Source organism: Notamacropus eugenii, chromosome 1 (assembly GCF_028372415.1).
Source record: "Notamacropus eugenii isolate mMacEug1 chromosome 1, mMacEug1.pri_v2, whole genome shotgun sequence".
In the NCBI taxonomy this organism is placed as follows: Eukaryota; Metazoa; Chordata; class Mammalia; order Diprotodontia; family Macropodidae; genus Notamacropus; species Notamacropus eugenii.
Window position 1 is genome coordinate 39,557,434 of NC_092872.1, and position 16,524 is coordinate 39,573,957.

A 16,524-nucleotide genomic window follows, 5' to 3' on the forward strand; every position below is an offset into this window, starting at 1 on the left:
GTGAATGCCACCATAGCAGGAGAAGAACAATGAAAAACAGTGACTCTGCTGCAGGTTGTTACCAGAGACTAAACCAAGACGTCCCCTGGGACTAAGGAGAAGAGTGTGAATCTTTGTTAACTCCTTGGTTTTCTATTTGGAAAATACTATTATACCTAAATTACTCTCATAATTTTTCTTAGTCTATTTAATTTTGTCTTTACTCACACTAGTTCATTACATATCAGAGAAAATAAATTTAAGCTATCAATGCAAAAACATTTGAACTACTTTTTTAATTCAAGGCAGTAGACAGGAAAATACAAATGTTAAAAATACTAAGTAGATAGTGCCATAGGATAAACACTGGTCCTGAAGTCAGAGGACCTGGGCTAAAATTTTCTGACAATGAGAATGAGACTTCTAAAATCCAACTGCTACCTGAGTGACCTTAATTAACTCACTTAACTCTATGGACTTCAACTTCCTCATTTCTAAAATGAGGATGTTAGGCTAGATGGCCTCTAAGCACCCCACTTCAGCTCTAGATCTATGATTCTAGTAATGATCCTCATTTACATAAATAGAATACATTACTAATAAGTTTAATAGGCACAACTTTTAGAAAGTTTGAACCAGCCTTTCATGAATTTTCATATAATTCATAATTTTGTGTCTTACATTTTACTATCAATCCTTTAAAATGTCTGACAAGTACAAGGGATTATCTTGGTGGAGAAACAAAACTTCTAAAACATTTCACTGTCTTATTTGCAACCATTTGGAAAATAATCATGTGAATTCTCTGCATGAGTTTAAAACAGATTGCTGTAAAATCCACATCACCTTTTAGGGACCCTTCTTAAAAATCTCCTACGTGTTAAGAGAAGTGGTATAAAAAAGGAAAGAAACTGGGAAATTAGATGCAGAACCAATTCAATGAGTCTTAGTAGACGATTATCTACAGACTTCAGACAAAAAAATACAGCCAATAATGTGCTACTCTGCATCTGCTGACTAGGGCAGGTGCCAATTTTGCTTCTGCCTGAAGTTGGCTCTGATTAAAGAACATACAAATGTAAAGTCTGTCAAATCATAAAAAAACACAGATATAAAGCATACCTGAGCAAAAAGGTATGACATGACAAAGTCATCAAGAAGAGGGGCCTCTGCACCTCGAGATATTCCATATCGATATGTTCTATTATTTCCATTACAATACCAATGAGGAAAGTAAAACCTAGGAAAAAGACAATTAATAGCAATGAGTTCATTTTCACCTAATACAAAGACAACTAATATCTTAATTCTTTGAAGAAGGAAATCTTTTTATAAATGGATGCAACAGTACAAGTTGATATAATTTATATATTATGAATAATACATTTCATTTTAATTATAGTGTTTAAAGTTGTGCCTTTTAAGATGATATCTGAGAGGAAGAAGGGTGAATGAGAAAATGTCAACCTAATTAGAAAATCTGAAGAACATTTGTGAGCATGAGTACTACTAGGACTTCAATAATAAATTTATAGTTGAAAAAGACCCTTTGAGATTATCTCAACCTGCTTGACTGAATCCAAACTTCACAGAAAAAATCCCCTTAAGGGACCAAGAGGGCCACATGTGACCTCAAAGCTGCAGGTTTCCCACCCCTGACTAATCCAAGCCCCTCATATGCGGAAACTGAAGGAGACCCGAAGAAGTCAAGCTCAAAATCACACAGGAAGTAAAATGTAAAGGAGGGATTTGAACTCAGGTCCCATGACCATGACAAGTTCAGGATTCCAGTGATCTTTCTGCTGCAAATTTTGTGAATTAGTTAAAAACATTCTGGGATTTACAACACAGACAACTATACAAACAGCTACCTTTCTGCCCTTTGCCAGACATGGTCTAGTATTTCAGAATGCACAATTTCAAAGTAATGACCAGAAGACTGAAGAGCAAGACCTAACATGTGAATACAAATGTCAAGGCAGACTCTGGAACATTTCCAGCAAGGCCTGACAATTCTTGAAATCTCCTCCCCTCTCTGCTTCCCAGAACCTTGGAATTCTACACGGAACTTAGTCTCTTTAGTTTAAAATTTCAATCACAGTTGATAAATGAGAATTTTTGAGATATGTAACGCTTGAAAATATCATTCCAAAGGAATGAAGGACTTGGGAGTAAACTAGAATAGGGGAAAGAAAGGAAGAAGGAGAGAAAGAAAAGAAAAGAAGGAAAGACAAAGAAGAAAATACTGCCTTAGAATACCGAAAACTTCTTTCTCCTGTCTATGCATTCCCTCATGTCTGGAAAGCAATGCTTCTTTATTTCCCCTTCTCAAAATCCTTTTCCTTCTAGGCTCAAGCTCAGGAGCTACCTCTCCTGTACAGCCTTCTCTGTAGCCATTATAATTACTTCATGCTCTCTTTGTTTGTGGCTCCAGCAGGCAGAACCAGAAGCAAAGAGAGTAAGCAAATTTGTCTCATAAAAGGAGAAAACTCCCTAAGAATTAATCTTGCAAAAGTAGAGCAGGGGGCCTCAGAAGGTAGTATATTAGCCTCCCCCTCAAGCAAAGACTGGATGTCCTCTTCTCTGGTACTTGTAGGTGGGATTCTTTAGCAGGTGTGGCTCAGAGCAACATACTTAAGATAAACATACACTTTAAGTCATCTAGTCCAAGTCCCTCATTTTACTGTTGAGGAGACTAGATGGCCAAGAGGGCCTTTGTGCTCTGACATCTTGTGACTGCTCAAATGACCTGGTGTTACATTGTGACTGCTCAAATGACCTGGTGTTACATTTATTTACATGTGGTATTTCTCCAGTAGAAAGTTAGCTCCTTAAGGGAAAGACCTCTTTTGCATACTTGTATGCTCAGTACCTTGTACACAGTAGCCACTTAACAAACAATGTTTACTGAACTAAGAGAACAAAAAGGGAGTGGAATCAGACACCTTTTGTTTAAGACTGGACCTACAAAACAGTTACTACCTATGAGACCTTAGGTGAGATGCGGGTTTTTTTCCAATGGTAAAATGAGATATTTGGAGTAGATTAAAAATCCTATCCAACTTTAAATCGATGACCCTCTAATTCTAAATTCTGTTTTAAAAAATGGTGCTACTATTATTGTCATAAGTTGTTATAAATGATAAATTAACAGATTATAAAATTTTTTAAATGAACTGATTTATTCAAAGAACATAAAAACTACTGTTTGCTGAAGCAGTTGCAGAATTCTAACCTTACACCATTAATGTTTTTGCTAGAAAGCATTTAGTATCTACTTGCAAATGGTGTGATTGTTAGAAGCTTCTTCCAATTATTTGCTGTTGTTCTGCTATTTTTGGTCATGTCTGACTCTATGACCCCATGTGGGGTTTTCTTGGCAGATATACTGGAGTGATTTGCCATTTTCTTCTCCAGCTCATTTAACAAATGAGGAAACTGAGGCAAACAGGGTTAAGTGACTTATCCAGGGTCACACAACTAGTAAGTGTCTGAGGTCAGACTGGAACTCAGGAAGCTGAGTTTTCCTGCCTCCAGGCCCAGTACTTTATCTATCTATCTACTGTGCCACCTACCTAACCAGTAACAGAACATTTATATTCCACAAAATAAAAATGCCAAAATGAAGTCTTGTTTTTAGTCATTTTCATAGTGAAATTTTATTTTAGGAATCTAGCTTTGAAACTGTCTTCCTTTTTGACTAAAAACAAATAATATCAATCACAAAAATACAAACTCCCTCAATAATGCTGATTTGTAAACAACGTAAATCACAGAAGCTCCAAGACACAAATCTAAGTTATCTTACATGTGCAGGTATGTGTGTGTACGTATGCTGAATTAATTACATATGTTTATATATAAATGCACATATTTGTGTTTATAAACACGTATGTACTTCATTCATCCCAGCAATGTGCTAGGCATACAAGGACAGAAACAAGATAGTTTCTACTCTATTAAATATGAGCAAAGAAAAATGTGCAAAACAGATACAAAACAATTTTCATGGGAAGGGTAGGAGCAGCTGGCAGGATAAAGAGCTAGGGATTGAGCCTCTGAGATGAAGTAAGTGAATTTCAGGAATGGGGGAGTGTGGAGGGGAGGAAGCAGCCTGTGTTTGGCATGGAGACTTTTTGATCTCTCATTTGACAGCTGACATGTCTGACCCTCTCCATCCCTGCTAGACATTCTCTAGTTTATTCTATCTTCCATTAGAATATAAGCTCTATGACAGCCTGAGTTATTTAATTTTTGTCTTTGTATCCCCAGGATCTAGTTAGATTCCTGGTACATGGCAGGTGTTTATGGATGGATGGAAGGATTGTTTGATCCATGTTTGTCCCCCCATTCTTTACTAGAAAGTAAGCTAGATGAAGTCAGTAACTGTCTTTTTAAAAAATCTGAATCCCCAGCTACTAGCACAGCTTTTGGTGTAGTGTGGACATAAATGCTTGTTGAATTCAGCTTAGATGCATAAATGACAGAAGGCCTTTAAGGAGCTGTTGATGTGAGTCTGTAAGATGAGGACAGAAACTAAGACTGAATATGTAGATCTCGGAGTTGTAGATACATGATGTCAGATTTTGTTAAATATCATGTAATGAATTCTACTTGAATTTAAAATAGGCAAAAAACTATCTTTTCCTCATGAATATCTGACAAAACACTGCTTGTTCTGAAAAGGAATGGTCCATGTGTAATTTTATCTTATAATTCAAAGTGCCTGTTTTTATGGGAAATGTTTTCTATACTATGAACTTTCAGAACAGTTAACTCTCCTGACCAGATTATGTTTCCACAATTATAATTATAAACGTTGAAATCTCAGTCACCATCAAAATGCCACAAAATTTGATTCCTAAAGAATTCCCACTAACCAACCTTTTACTGTTTTATACAAAGGGAATTAAGACCTGTTTTGTTCTCTGTTGGTTTTGTACCTTAATTTTTGTAATTAATTTGAAAATTTGTCATCCCCCTCCCCATTTCTCCTCACTATCACATAAAACATTTCACTACTTTATTTGGAAAAGTACCTTATTCGGTAGAGTACATTGAATCTGGTTGCCTCATCTACATGGAAGACATGGTTGGGAGGATACCAGATCCTCTCAGTTTCACTCATTAAAGCAAACATATTATGATAGACAGGTGTGATACCTAGGAAAACAGAAAAATTATCATAGTTATTGTTCAATATAAATATGAAATAAAAAGTCTATCTATCTTAAATTTCCAGTTAGCAGTGGTGAGATGTACATACACTGAAAGTACTTAAAACACCAAATATTCATCATTCAGGAAACTAGCATGACAGTCAGTGGCAACTCAAATTGTCTCAAATACCATTAATTTTCTGTATCCTACTGTATATAAGGGAAAACACAGGAATGGGAAGCAAAGTTTAACCTGCGGTTGCACTTAAAACTGAATAAAACAATGGTCCAGTGTCTGATTTTTCTTACCCTCAGGTAATAACTATTTTTGATACACAATGAAAAAACTCTAGCATAAAGGATATATTGTTCTGATATGAAGAGAAATGAGAGGCAAGAAAATATACTTTTACAATTGATTAGAACACTAGTAAATTGCAATAACCATAATATGACAAAAACATGAATTATCCGGTTTCATTTAATTAAAATTAATCACAATCTGCTTAATATGTTCCTAAATGAAATAGTCATTTTAAATTGTTTAAATCCATAACTGAATGTGAAATCACAGAATTGCAATGAAGGCAGACATCACTGTAGTATAGATTTAAGAATACAATTTAAATATTGTGTAGAAAAATATTTTTGCTTGTTATTGATACACATAGGTTGCTTTGTATGTAGTCAAATTATTTTAAATATATAGTCAGTATAATGAGTTTTTTCAACAAAGTTTCAGAAAGAGTGCTAATATATCTTAAGATAAGAGTATATCATTTATATAACTGACAAAACAGCCTATTCTAAATACAAATACAAATAATGGGGGTTGAGTGGAGCAGGGAGGGACATATATATCTCTTTAAATTACTATGATAGATAATTCAACATAATACTACTAATCACCACCACCAGCGCCAATACGTTGATAGTTTTAAGGATTGCAAAACATTTTCCTCCCAGAAATCCTTTATGGTGGGTAGTGCAAGTTTGATTGTCCTCATCTTCCAGAGGAGGAACTTGTTTTCTGAGAAGTTAAATGATTTGCCCATGGTAAGAGATGTAGTGTCTAAGGAAAGACAGAAGAGTCTCTGGGGTAGCAAAGGTTATTACAGTGGACTACAAATCTGGCATGTTTTAAAAAGTCTTTGAATAAAAATCAAACAGCATAATATTTTTAAAGGATCAGCCCAGGCAGGTGCAAAGAAGTTTTTACTAGAAGGCTAGACAGGAGGTGATCAACTTTTTGATCATACTAAATGACCCTCTACCCTGTGTGGCTCTTCTACTTCTGGAAATGACTGTGAAATGATATAAAAAAGTACAAAAGACTCTCAGAATCACAAATTTAACATTTACAAATCTTACATTGACAAACATTAATTTATTTGCAGGTACTCAACATGACTTCTTTATCTAATGAACAAATTAGCACACTAATGATGAAAAGAAATCATATTCATGTTGATATTTTTGTTAAAAATAAAACCTATAACATATACAAGTTGGGAATAAATGGAAGGATTGCTCCCTGCTTCTCCTCATATAGGAGGGGAAAAGGTGTCGGTTACAATGTGCATCCAAAGGTAACAAGAAACATAACTTCATGAGATGCATTTTCTCTCCTTGAAGCAATCCTGATGAGACTAAGCAGATAACTGTGGCTGACATGTAAATATCCATGCCTGGAATCACTTCAGACTTCTTTTCTTCTGCCTCCCCCTCCATTCTTTTCTGCTCCCTCCCCCTTTCCAGCTCTCCTATTACCTTGTCTTCTCCATTAGAATGTTGTTCTTCTTTCATTTTTGAACGTCAATGACATCATGAATGTCTGATGTCTTAACTTGCATGTGAGATGGATTGAAGTGCAACAGAGTGACACAGAGCCTCAGCCTCCCTCTCCAGAGTCAAGACAAAAGTCAGGACAACTGATGTCAGCCTAGCATGCAGTGGAATACTTTGGTATTTTCATTGTCTTACCAGCTCGAAACATTCTCCAGTACTTGCTTCAGTCACCTTCAAGGCCACTGGAATAAATTGTTTTCATCTACCCATTCCATTGGGAGAAGTCTTCATATGCTTGGGGTAGGCATTCTCCTAACTCAGCAACAAGTTTAAACCTTGTCAACTAACCTCCATTAGAATATAAGCTCCTTGAAATAAGGGATTATTTTGTTTTCTCCTATTTGAATCCCCAGAACTTAGCTGAGTTCCACATGCCTTTACACATGTACTGTTTTTACCTTTACGTGGGAATACAAAGAAAAACAAAAACAATTCTTGCCCTCAAGGAGTAAGGTAATAGAGCTTGGCATATAATAAATGATTATCGATCTACTATATAATTAAAAAGAAAAGCACATGGTAAATAGGAGAGAACTGCAGTTTCACGTACATCACTTTTTTGTTCTACTATGCATATGAAAATGGTTGTTTTATTTTGTGTTGTTAAAATCAGAATTAAAAAAAAAGGAACACCTGCTATATTTGCTCCTCTGTATTTTCTACTTCTTAAAATTTAGTTGCTTTGCTCAGTTTTCAAAACTAGAAATCAGTTTTATTTCCAACTGAGAGGGTACCTGGGAGAACTGTGTGCTTTCATGAGGGGTATTTACAGCTTCGGAAGTGTCTGTTAGGGCCTTTCTTAAAAAAGAAAGCTTTAAATACATACAAGGGAGTCTTATGTTTACACAAATTCATCCTCAAATTTTTTTTTGTTTTAAATAACAATCTGCAAGTTTAGGCTATCAACTGAAAAACTTTAATCTGGACTTCATTAGTTGAGGACTTAAGATAATTTGGTAAGGGAATGGTTTTACCAAGCAAAATAATGCCATGGATATTAAAATAAATTATTTTTAACACACTGGCAATGTCATTATTATTCATCAAAGTGAATTTAACTAGTTATTCTGTGAGTAGGGAGAAAAGTGTATGAAAATTTGTCAAGGTAAAAGGGGACAAGGTTGTAAAGGACTTTAAAGGCTAAACAGAGGATTTTATATTTGATCCTCGAGTTAACAGGCAGCCACTGGAGTTTATTGAGCAGGGAGAAGAGAGTGCTTTAGGAAGATCACTTTGCCAGCTGAGCAGAGGATGGGTTAGAATGGGGAAAGATGAGGCAGGGAGACAAACCAGAAGACGAGTTCAATAGCCTACAGAGAAAGTGATGAGAACTGGTACCAGGGTGTCAGCAGTGTGAATGGAGAAGAGGGGATAAATATAAGAGATGTTGTTGTGAGATAGAAATAATAAGACCTGATAAAAGATTGGATATATGGGGTAAGTGGAGGAGACAAGATGAATATGACACTGAGACTGTAAGCCTGGGTGACTGGGACAGTAGTGATGCCTTCAACAGTAATAGTGAAGTTCAAAAGAGAAAAGGGTTTGGGGGCAAAGATAATGAGTGCCAAAGTCTATGGCAGGGGACAAATGAATAGAGAAACTCTTCAAAAAAGATCTTGAACAGTAAATCAACTTTGATATTTGGTGACTTTAATGCAAAAGTGGGCAAAAGAGACTCGATAAAAAAATGGAAAAAGCTAAATGTTTATACTACACAGAAGTTTGCACTGAAACAGTATAAATATTTACTAATTTAAATCAAAATTTTGATATCTTTTGTTTTTACATCATCTGTATCTCTCCCCTTACTTCTTCCCAGAATTCCATCATCCCATATGACAAGGAATTTTTAAAAATTAAATCTAAAAAAATTAAAGTTAAAAAAAAAAGTCAGAGGGAAGAGAACAAAAATCAGTAAAACTGATCAATACATAGAAAAGAAATCTCAAACACCTCCACAAAGGGATGAGGGGAGAGGTTTTCCATGAATAGTTTCTTTTCAGAACAGAGTTGATAAGTATTTGACATGGTGAATATCATTTGGGGGTGGGAGAGTAGGTTAACAGACCTATGACATAGTTGGTATACAGAATTCTGATGAAGAAACTCCCTGAACAAAAGTAAATTGACATCCACTCTGTCATTTAATTTTAGAGAGTTACTTATGGCCACAGAGAGGTTAAATGATTTTCTCAGGGTCACATGGCCAATATACGTAAGAGGTGGCACCTGTTGGACTTTGAGACCAATTCTCTACCACTTCCTAAAGCTTCCTCCAAACACCAAATTATATCATAGAAAATGAAAATGAATGTATCTTACACAAGGAAAGAATAGTTCTAGATGTAGGAGTTACTTCTGGATAATTTGTATATAATAAGACCACTACTTTGTTAGAACAAATAGCAAAATCGGCACTAAATTAGAAGATAAAAATGGGAGGGTATGAAGAGTGAGTGATCAAAGCAGCTCTATCTTGACCTATTTTTAAAAATGCTTTCAGCAGGAACAGATAAATGGATAATGAAAAAAGAATGAAAAAGCCAAAAATGCCTAGAAACTCACCTCAGTCAGGAAACTCTTGATCTTCTTGTTAAACAGAGAAATACAGCAGCTGGGAGCAACATAAGATTATAAACTCATTTGCAAAAAATATTAAGCAGTATAATGATGGAAGATTGTGAGCAGCATCACATCCAAGAGGGAAGAGTAAATTAGCAGCTTTACAAAAAGTTTGGTATGAAATTCAAATAAGCCAGATTATCTTAATCCCATTTAAAGATGAAAGTGGAATAGGAGAAATGGATGAAAATAACAAACTGCATGTCAACAGCAACATTCAAACCACTATATATCAACTCCAACATCACAGTTTCCAATGTGCTGTATGTGGAAGTACTAAAGAAAATCAAAACGACTAAAAAAATAGTCACACTGAGTACTCAGAGAAGGGTCTATGCTAGAGGCAACGTGATTTTAAGGGCACTGATTTTAAGAACATATGTTGACATATATGAAAGGAGAGAAGATGCTAAATGACTGGGGGAAAGTACATGTTATTTATACTAAAAGAAGTGACTGTGAAGATACTAATAAATTGAACCCATAAACTACTTTCCATGATATAATATCATCAAGCCCTTAAGAATTGCAGAAATCTATGGCTCAAAAGAGTAAAAGCCTAAATAACAACATAGGAAAAATTAAGTGGCTGAAGAATGTCAATTGTATGTCCAGAATGTGCTATCCATTGTTGCATGGACCATCTACTGGAGGTGGTTTCCTTATTAGATGGTAAGCTTCTTGAGGACAGGGACTGTTTTTTGCCATTTTTTTTTTGTGCCCCACAAGCTTAGCACATAACAAGAGCTTAATAAATGCCATTGAATTGAAATGAAGTTGGTCCTCTTATAAAAATGGGCAACTCTGTGTCTCATGGTGTTGTCTCCTACCTTCATGGCTTCACTTGCATCCCTGGAATACTCTGAAATACTATCTGTTTTTCAAGATTCAGATCAAATCACAACTGTCATAAAATTTCTACTATTTTCCTGCCTCATATCCCAATCTCGGTTGAAAATTATCTTTCTCTCCTTAGACTTTGTATAACTTAAGCCTTTATTATATTATTATACAAGATTACGAGGAACAAATGAGATAACATGAAAAGTGCTTTGCAAATCTTAACGAACAAAATAAATGTCAATTGTTATCACCGTTATTTTCTATTCAGTATTGTAATTAGTATATTTACCATACAGTTACCTAGTAGTATGTCAGTATTTATTGCCTTCCCTCTATTCTGAACTACCAGCTCCATGAGAGCAAGGATGTATCTTAATCTATTCCAGTGACCACTTACTTAATCCTGGTATAGTCATTTAATATAAAGCTATTGAATGTTTAATAAATATGCCAACTTCTTACTGTTGTTAGCCTCGCTGGTTCTAACAATCCCTCTCCTACATCTCCAAATCTGGGGTAAGCAAGCTTGTTCTTCTATAAAATGAAACTAAGGCCCCTAGAGATTAAGTGACTTATCTAATGTCACACAGTTAGTGAAGAGAATAGCAGGGATTTGAAGACCTCCAATTCCAAATCCTATACTCTATATTAAATCACCTAAAGTGGTTGTCTATCAATTGCCTTTTTTATACTTACCACAAGCTTTACAAGCGGCAATACAAATTTCCTCAGCAATATATTCCCCAATTGGAAACTGCAGATAATCTCCTTCAGGTTTCCCAAGAGAGTGGTAAAGATAGACTTGAAGAACTGGCTCTATCTGCTTCAAAGCATCATCATTCCCAGGAATATCTCCATTTTGATGGGTAGAAGATGTGGCTGATCCCTCCATCTCTGTCATGGTGAGGCAAGCCATTCCAGTGCTGAATTTTCTTTAGTGCATTTGCCTATAAGAAAAACAAACAAAATCGCAAATGAAAACAATGCTGCTAATGCTATCTTTGTACACAAACACCTTGAAGACAGTCTAGTGTCATAATCAAATCATCACCTTTTAATCAGCCAGGCACCAGGAGGCGTTACTAAAGAACAACTAGGCTTTATCTTAAACTGCCCTCAAGGGACTGGTCTACTAGTTGGAGAGATATAAATATGTTAAAATAGAAAAAAAAGTTTTGAATAATACATAATACAGTAATGGAGGAAATATCACAGACAGGTTATGATTAACTGTCAATTATACAGACAATAACTGTAAATGGTTAGAGTAGGAAGAGAATTTTAGGCTAGGGTGCTTTCCTTTCTGTGCAAACAAGTTTCAATATTTGGAAGCACTAATAAAAAGCCAATCTTTCTTCCTGACCTAAAAGGCATGAAAAGAAAAAAAATGACACCAGAAAAAAAAAGTGAAGATGAATTAGATGTTGCCAGAACAGAAAAAAACTGAATTAGCAATAAACTTTTAAACCACAGTTGAAAGGTTATGTGCTAAATAGAAAGATATTTAAAAGTGATCATAAAAGATAAAATAGTCAATTTGGTTTAAAATTTTTTTAAAGGTTTAGCGCAAATAAAAATCAATGCAGCCAAGACAGGAAGAGAAATCTTCAGTTGGATAAAAATCTTCATATGAAATATGATTAAAATTTAGTATCAAAAATGTATAAGGAATTATTATAAACTTATAAGACCCTTTCCAACAGACCAAAGGATATAACCAGTTTTCAGAAGAAATACCAATGATCAAAAAACACATAAAATGTTCCAAATCAAATACAAGAAATATAAATTAAAATAATTCTGAGTTTTAATCTCATACTCATCAAATTAGCAAAAAATAAAATAAATAGTAAAAATCACTGAGGGATAGAATTATAAATTAGTTCAAACATTCTGAAAGAAAATGTGGAACTACACTAGAAAAGAGACTAAACATTTCAGACCCTCTGACCCAATATTTCCAAACATTTATCCTAAGGAAGACATAGACAGAGGGAAAGCTCCCACGTAAGTAGAAATATTTTTATCAGCACTTCTTTGTGGCAGCAAGAAACTGTAAACAGAAGGAGCACTTGTCTGTCTCAACAAACAAGCATATAAGTGTAACCCAATGTTCTTCTGTCATAAAAATCTATACATAAAGATGAAAGAAACTTGGGAAAGCAAGTGTAAAGTGATTCAGGGTAAAGTAGCAAGAACAAGACAACAATTTATACAATGAACAATGCTGCAAGCGAAAACGACACTAAAGGTTATCAGAATTCTGACTGATTTCTTGATCAATCTTGACTTCAGAGGCCAAATGAAGAAACACACCTTCCTCACCCTAGTAAAACTCTTAAATGAGGTAAGTTTCTTAGACAGCGCCTCTTCAATAGCGTGGTCAAGATATCCATTTTGTTTCTTTGTTAAAACACAAGGTTTAAAGGGTGAAGGAGAAGTTGGAAAATAACAGTGATAAATTTTTAAAGTACCAATAAAATATTAGATAAAACAAAGAGACCTTGAACTTGAGTCGGAGGACCCAGATCCCAATTAAATTAACTTCTCAGAGCTTCAGTCTGCTGATCTATATGATGAGAGGATTAAACTAAGTGGTCTCCAGATTCTCTACTAGCTCTTACATTTTGTGACTCTTGAATTGTTTTCAATAGTTAATCACTGGAGAAAAAAATAAATTCCTATTGAAAATACATAATTTATACACCATACCAATCACATTTGCTGATGACACAAATGATGATTTACTTTAAAAAAATCTTAGAGAATCAGCAAGGAAACTGAGACAATTTCAGTAAAGTAGAAGAAATTGAAATAAAGCCACAAAAATCAAATGCATTTCTATATGGTAATTTTAAAATCTAGGAGGAAATAAGACAAAGCCAAGTCTCATTCAAAATAACCAAGAAATGCATGAAATTTTGGACTCAATTTACCAAGACACACCAAGGACCTGCATAGGTACAGTTACAAAATGCTCTTCAAAGAAACAAAGAATGACTCAGGGAAAGTGGGTTGGGGGGGGGGTGGAAGCAAGATAGTGGAGTAGAAGCAGGGACTCGCTAGAGTTCCGCCCCCAAGCCCAGTCAAATACCTGTAAAAAATGACTCTAAACAAATTCTGGAGTTGCAGAACCCACACAATATTGGTGTGAAGCAAATCTCCAGCCCAAGGCAGCCTGGAAGGTTGATGGAAAGCATCTATTTCACCTCAATGGAAACAGAATACAGTTCAGCATGGGCTATGATGGCACTGAGGGGACCTAACAAGACCTTGGGGAGACTGAACCTCTAGCACCTGTGGTGGTTTCTAGAATTCACAACCCCAAAATGCTGAGGACAAATTGGAAGATCAATGGAAAAACCTGTCAGACCTATGTGAGAGAGTAGAGTCCAGCCCCAGGCCAGTGGAGGGGGTGGAGGAGCCAGCAGCAGCCACAGCAACAGCAGGGGCAGCAGCAGTGGCTGTTTCCACACTCTAGGCCCACAGATTGTGGGGGAATCCAGCAGCTGACAGTACACCTCCCACTCCCACTGGAAGCAGAGAACTACCTTGAAAAAGAGCTTAAAAGTCAAGTGAATGGCTGGGGAAATGAGCAAAGACCAGAAAAAGCATCAGATTGTAGAATCTGACTTTGGTGACAAGGAAGACCAAAATATAAAAATAGAAGAAGACAAAAAGTCAAAGCTCCTACATTCAAAACCTCCAAGAAAAATATGCATTGGTCTAGCACTCAAAAAGGATTTTGAAAATCAAGTAAGAGTAGAAGAAAAATTGGGAAGAGAAAGGACAGTGATGTAAGAAAATCAGGAAAACTGAGTCAACTGCTTGCTAAAGGGCACCCCAAAAATGCTGAAGAAAATAACACCTTAAAAAATAGAGTAACCTAAATGGAAAAAGAGATCCAAAAAGCCAATGAGGAGAATAGTGTCTTAAAAAGCACAACTAGTCAGATGGAAGAGGAGGTCCTAAAGCTCACTAAAGAAAATAATTTCTTAAAGATTAGAATGGAGCAAATGGAAGCTAATAACTTTATGAAAAATCAATTATAAAAGAAAACCAAAGGAATGAAAAAATAGCAGACAATGTGCAATAATATCTCATTGGAAAAATAAATAACCTGGAAAATAGATCCAGGAAAGTCTATTTAAAAATTATTGGATTACTTGAAAGCCATGATCAGAAAAGAACCTAGACATCATCTTTCAAGAAATTACCAAGGAACACTGTCTTGATATTCTAGAACCAGAGGATAAAACAGATATTGGAAGAATCCATCAATCACCTCCTGAAAGAGATCCCAAAAGGAAAACTCCTAGAAATATAGTAGCCAAATTCCAGGGCTCTCAGGTCAAGGAGAAAATATTGCAAGCAGCCACAAAGAAACAATTCAAGTACCGTGGAAATACAATCAGGATAACACAAGATTTAGCAGCTTCTACATTAAGGGATCACGGGGCTTAGAATATGATATTCCAGAGGTCAAAGGAACTAGGATTAAAACCAAGAATCACCTACCCAGCAAAACTGAGTATAATACTTCAGGGGAAAAAAAGGTCAATCAATGAAATAGGGGATTTTCAGGCATTCTTGATGAAAAGACCAGAGCTGAATAGAAAATTTGACTTTCAAATACAAGAATCAAGAGAAGCATGAAAAGGTAAACAGGAAAGAGAAATCATAAGGGACTTACTAAAGTTGAACTGTTTACATTCCTACAAGGAAAGGTAATATTTGTAACTCTTGAGACTTTTCTCAGTATTTGGGTCGTTGGAGGGATTATATACATATAGACAGAGGGTACAGGGTGAACTGAATAGGAAGGGATGATATCTAAAAAAATAAAATTAATAGATGAGAGAGGAATATATTGGGAGGACAAAGGGGGAAATAGAATGGGGTAAATTATCTCTCACATAAAAAAGGCAGGAAAAAAGCTTTTTTAATGGAGGTGAAGGAGAGGAGGTGAGAGGGAAAGAATGAACGTTACTCTCATTGAATTTGGCTTAACCAGGGAATAACACTCACACTCAATTTAGTATGAAAATCTATCTTACATTACAGGAATGTGGGGGGGGGGGGATAAGTAGGGAATGGGGGTAAAAGGGATGATAGAAGGGAAGGTAAATTGGAGGAGAGGATAATCAAAAGTAAACACTTTTGAGGAGGGACAGGGTCAAAAGAAAGAACAGAATAAATGGGGGGGCAGGATACAATGGAGGGAAATATAGTTACTCTTTCACAACATGACTGTCATGGAAGTGTTTTGCATGACTACACATGTATAACCTATATCAAATTGCTTGTGTTCTCAGTGGGGATGGGTGGGGAGAGAGGAAGGGAGAGAAGTTGGAACTCAAAGTTTTAAAAATGCATGTTAAAAATTATTTTTACATGCAACTGGCAAACAAGATATACAGGCAATGGGGTATAGAAATCTATCTTGCCCTACAAGAAAAGAAGGAAAGAGGATGAGAGAAGGGAGGGGTGTGACAGAAGAAAGGGCAGATTGGGAGAAGGGGTAATCTGAAAGCACACTGTCTTGGGGTGGGCGAAGTGGAAAGATGGGGAGAAAATTTGGAACTCAAAATATTGTGGAAGCGAATATTGAAAACTAAAACTAAATTAATTAATTTTTAAAAGAGGAGAAAAAGAATGACTCAAATAACTACAGGAATATTTAGGGCTCATTGTTGGGTTGTGTCAATATAAAAAATGACAATACTACCTAAATCAATTTCTAGATTTAATACTATGCCAATGCAACTCCTAAAGGATATTTTATAGTGCTAGACAATATATATATTTGGAGAAATAAAAGATATAGAATATTAGATGAAATAATGAAACAAAGTAGGAATGCAGGTGAATACCACTTCCAGATTTCAAATTATACAGAAACAATCAAAACTAAAAAAATAGAAAAACAGTGCAATGGAAACATACTAGATAAAGAAGAATCAGAAACAATTGAACTCAATACCCTAGCATTCAATAAACTCAAGAACATAGATTACTTAGAGAAGGACTTCTTTTCTGACAAAATTTGTTGAGAAAACTAGAAAGTGGT

The 16,524-nt window shown here is 35.5% G+C and overlaps 1 protein-coding gene across 3 annotated transcripts in view; it reads right to left on the reverse strand.

The window, feature by feature from the left end:
* Positions 1–16,524, reverse strand: part of JAK2 (Janus kinase 2) — a 136,777-nt gene that overhangs the window by 65,099 nt on the left and 55,154 nt on the right. For all 3 annotated transcript variants that reach the window (XM_072597285.1, XM_072597304.1, XM_072597293.1), the window contains exons 3-5: positions 11,151–11,401; positions 5,019–5,142; positions 1,102–1,219 (exon numbers count right to left, since the gene is read on the reverse strand). In XM_072597285.1, coding sequence (XP_072453386.1) covers positions 1,102–1,219; positions 5,019–5,142; positions 11,151–11,370 — 462 coding nt within the window. In that variant the 5' untranslated portion in view covers positions 11,371–11,401. The remainder of the gene's footprint in view (positions 1–1,101; positions 1,220–5,018; positions 5,143–11,150; positions 11,402–16,524) is intronic.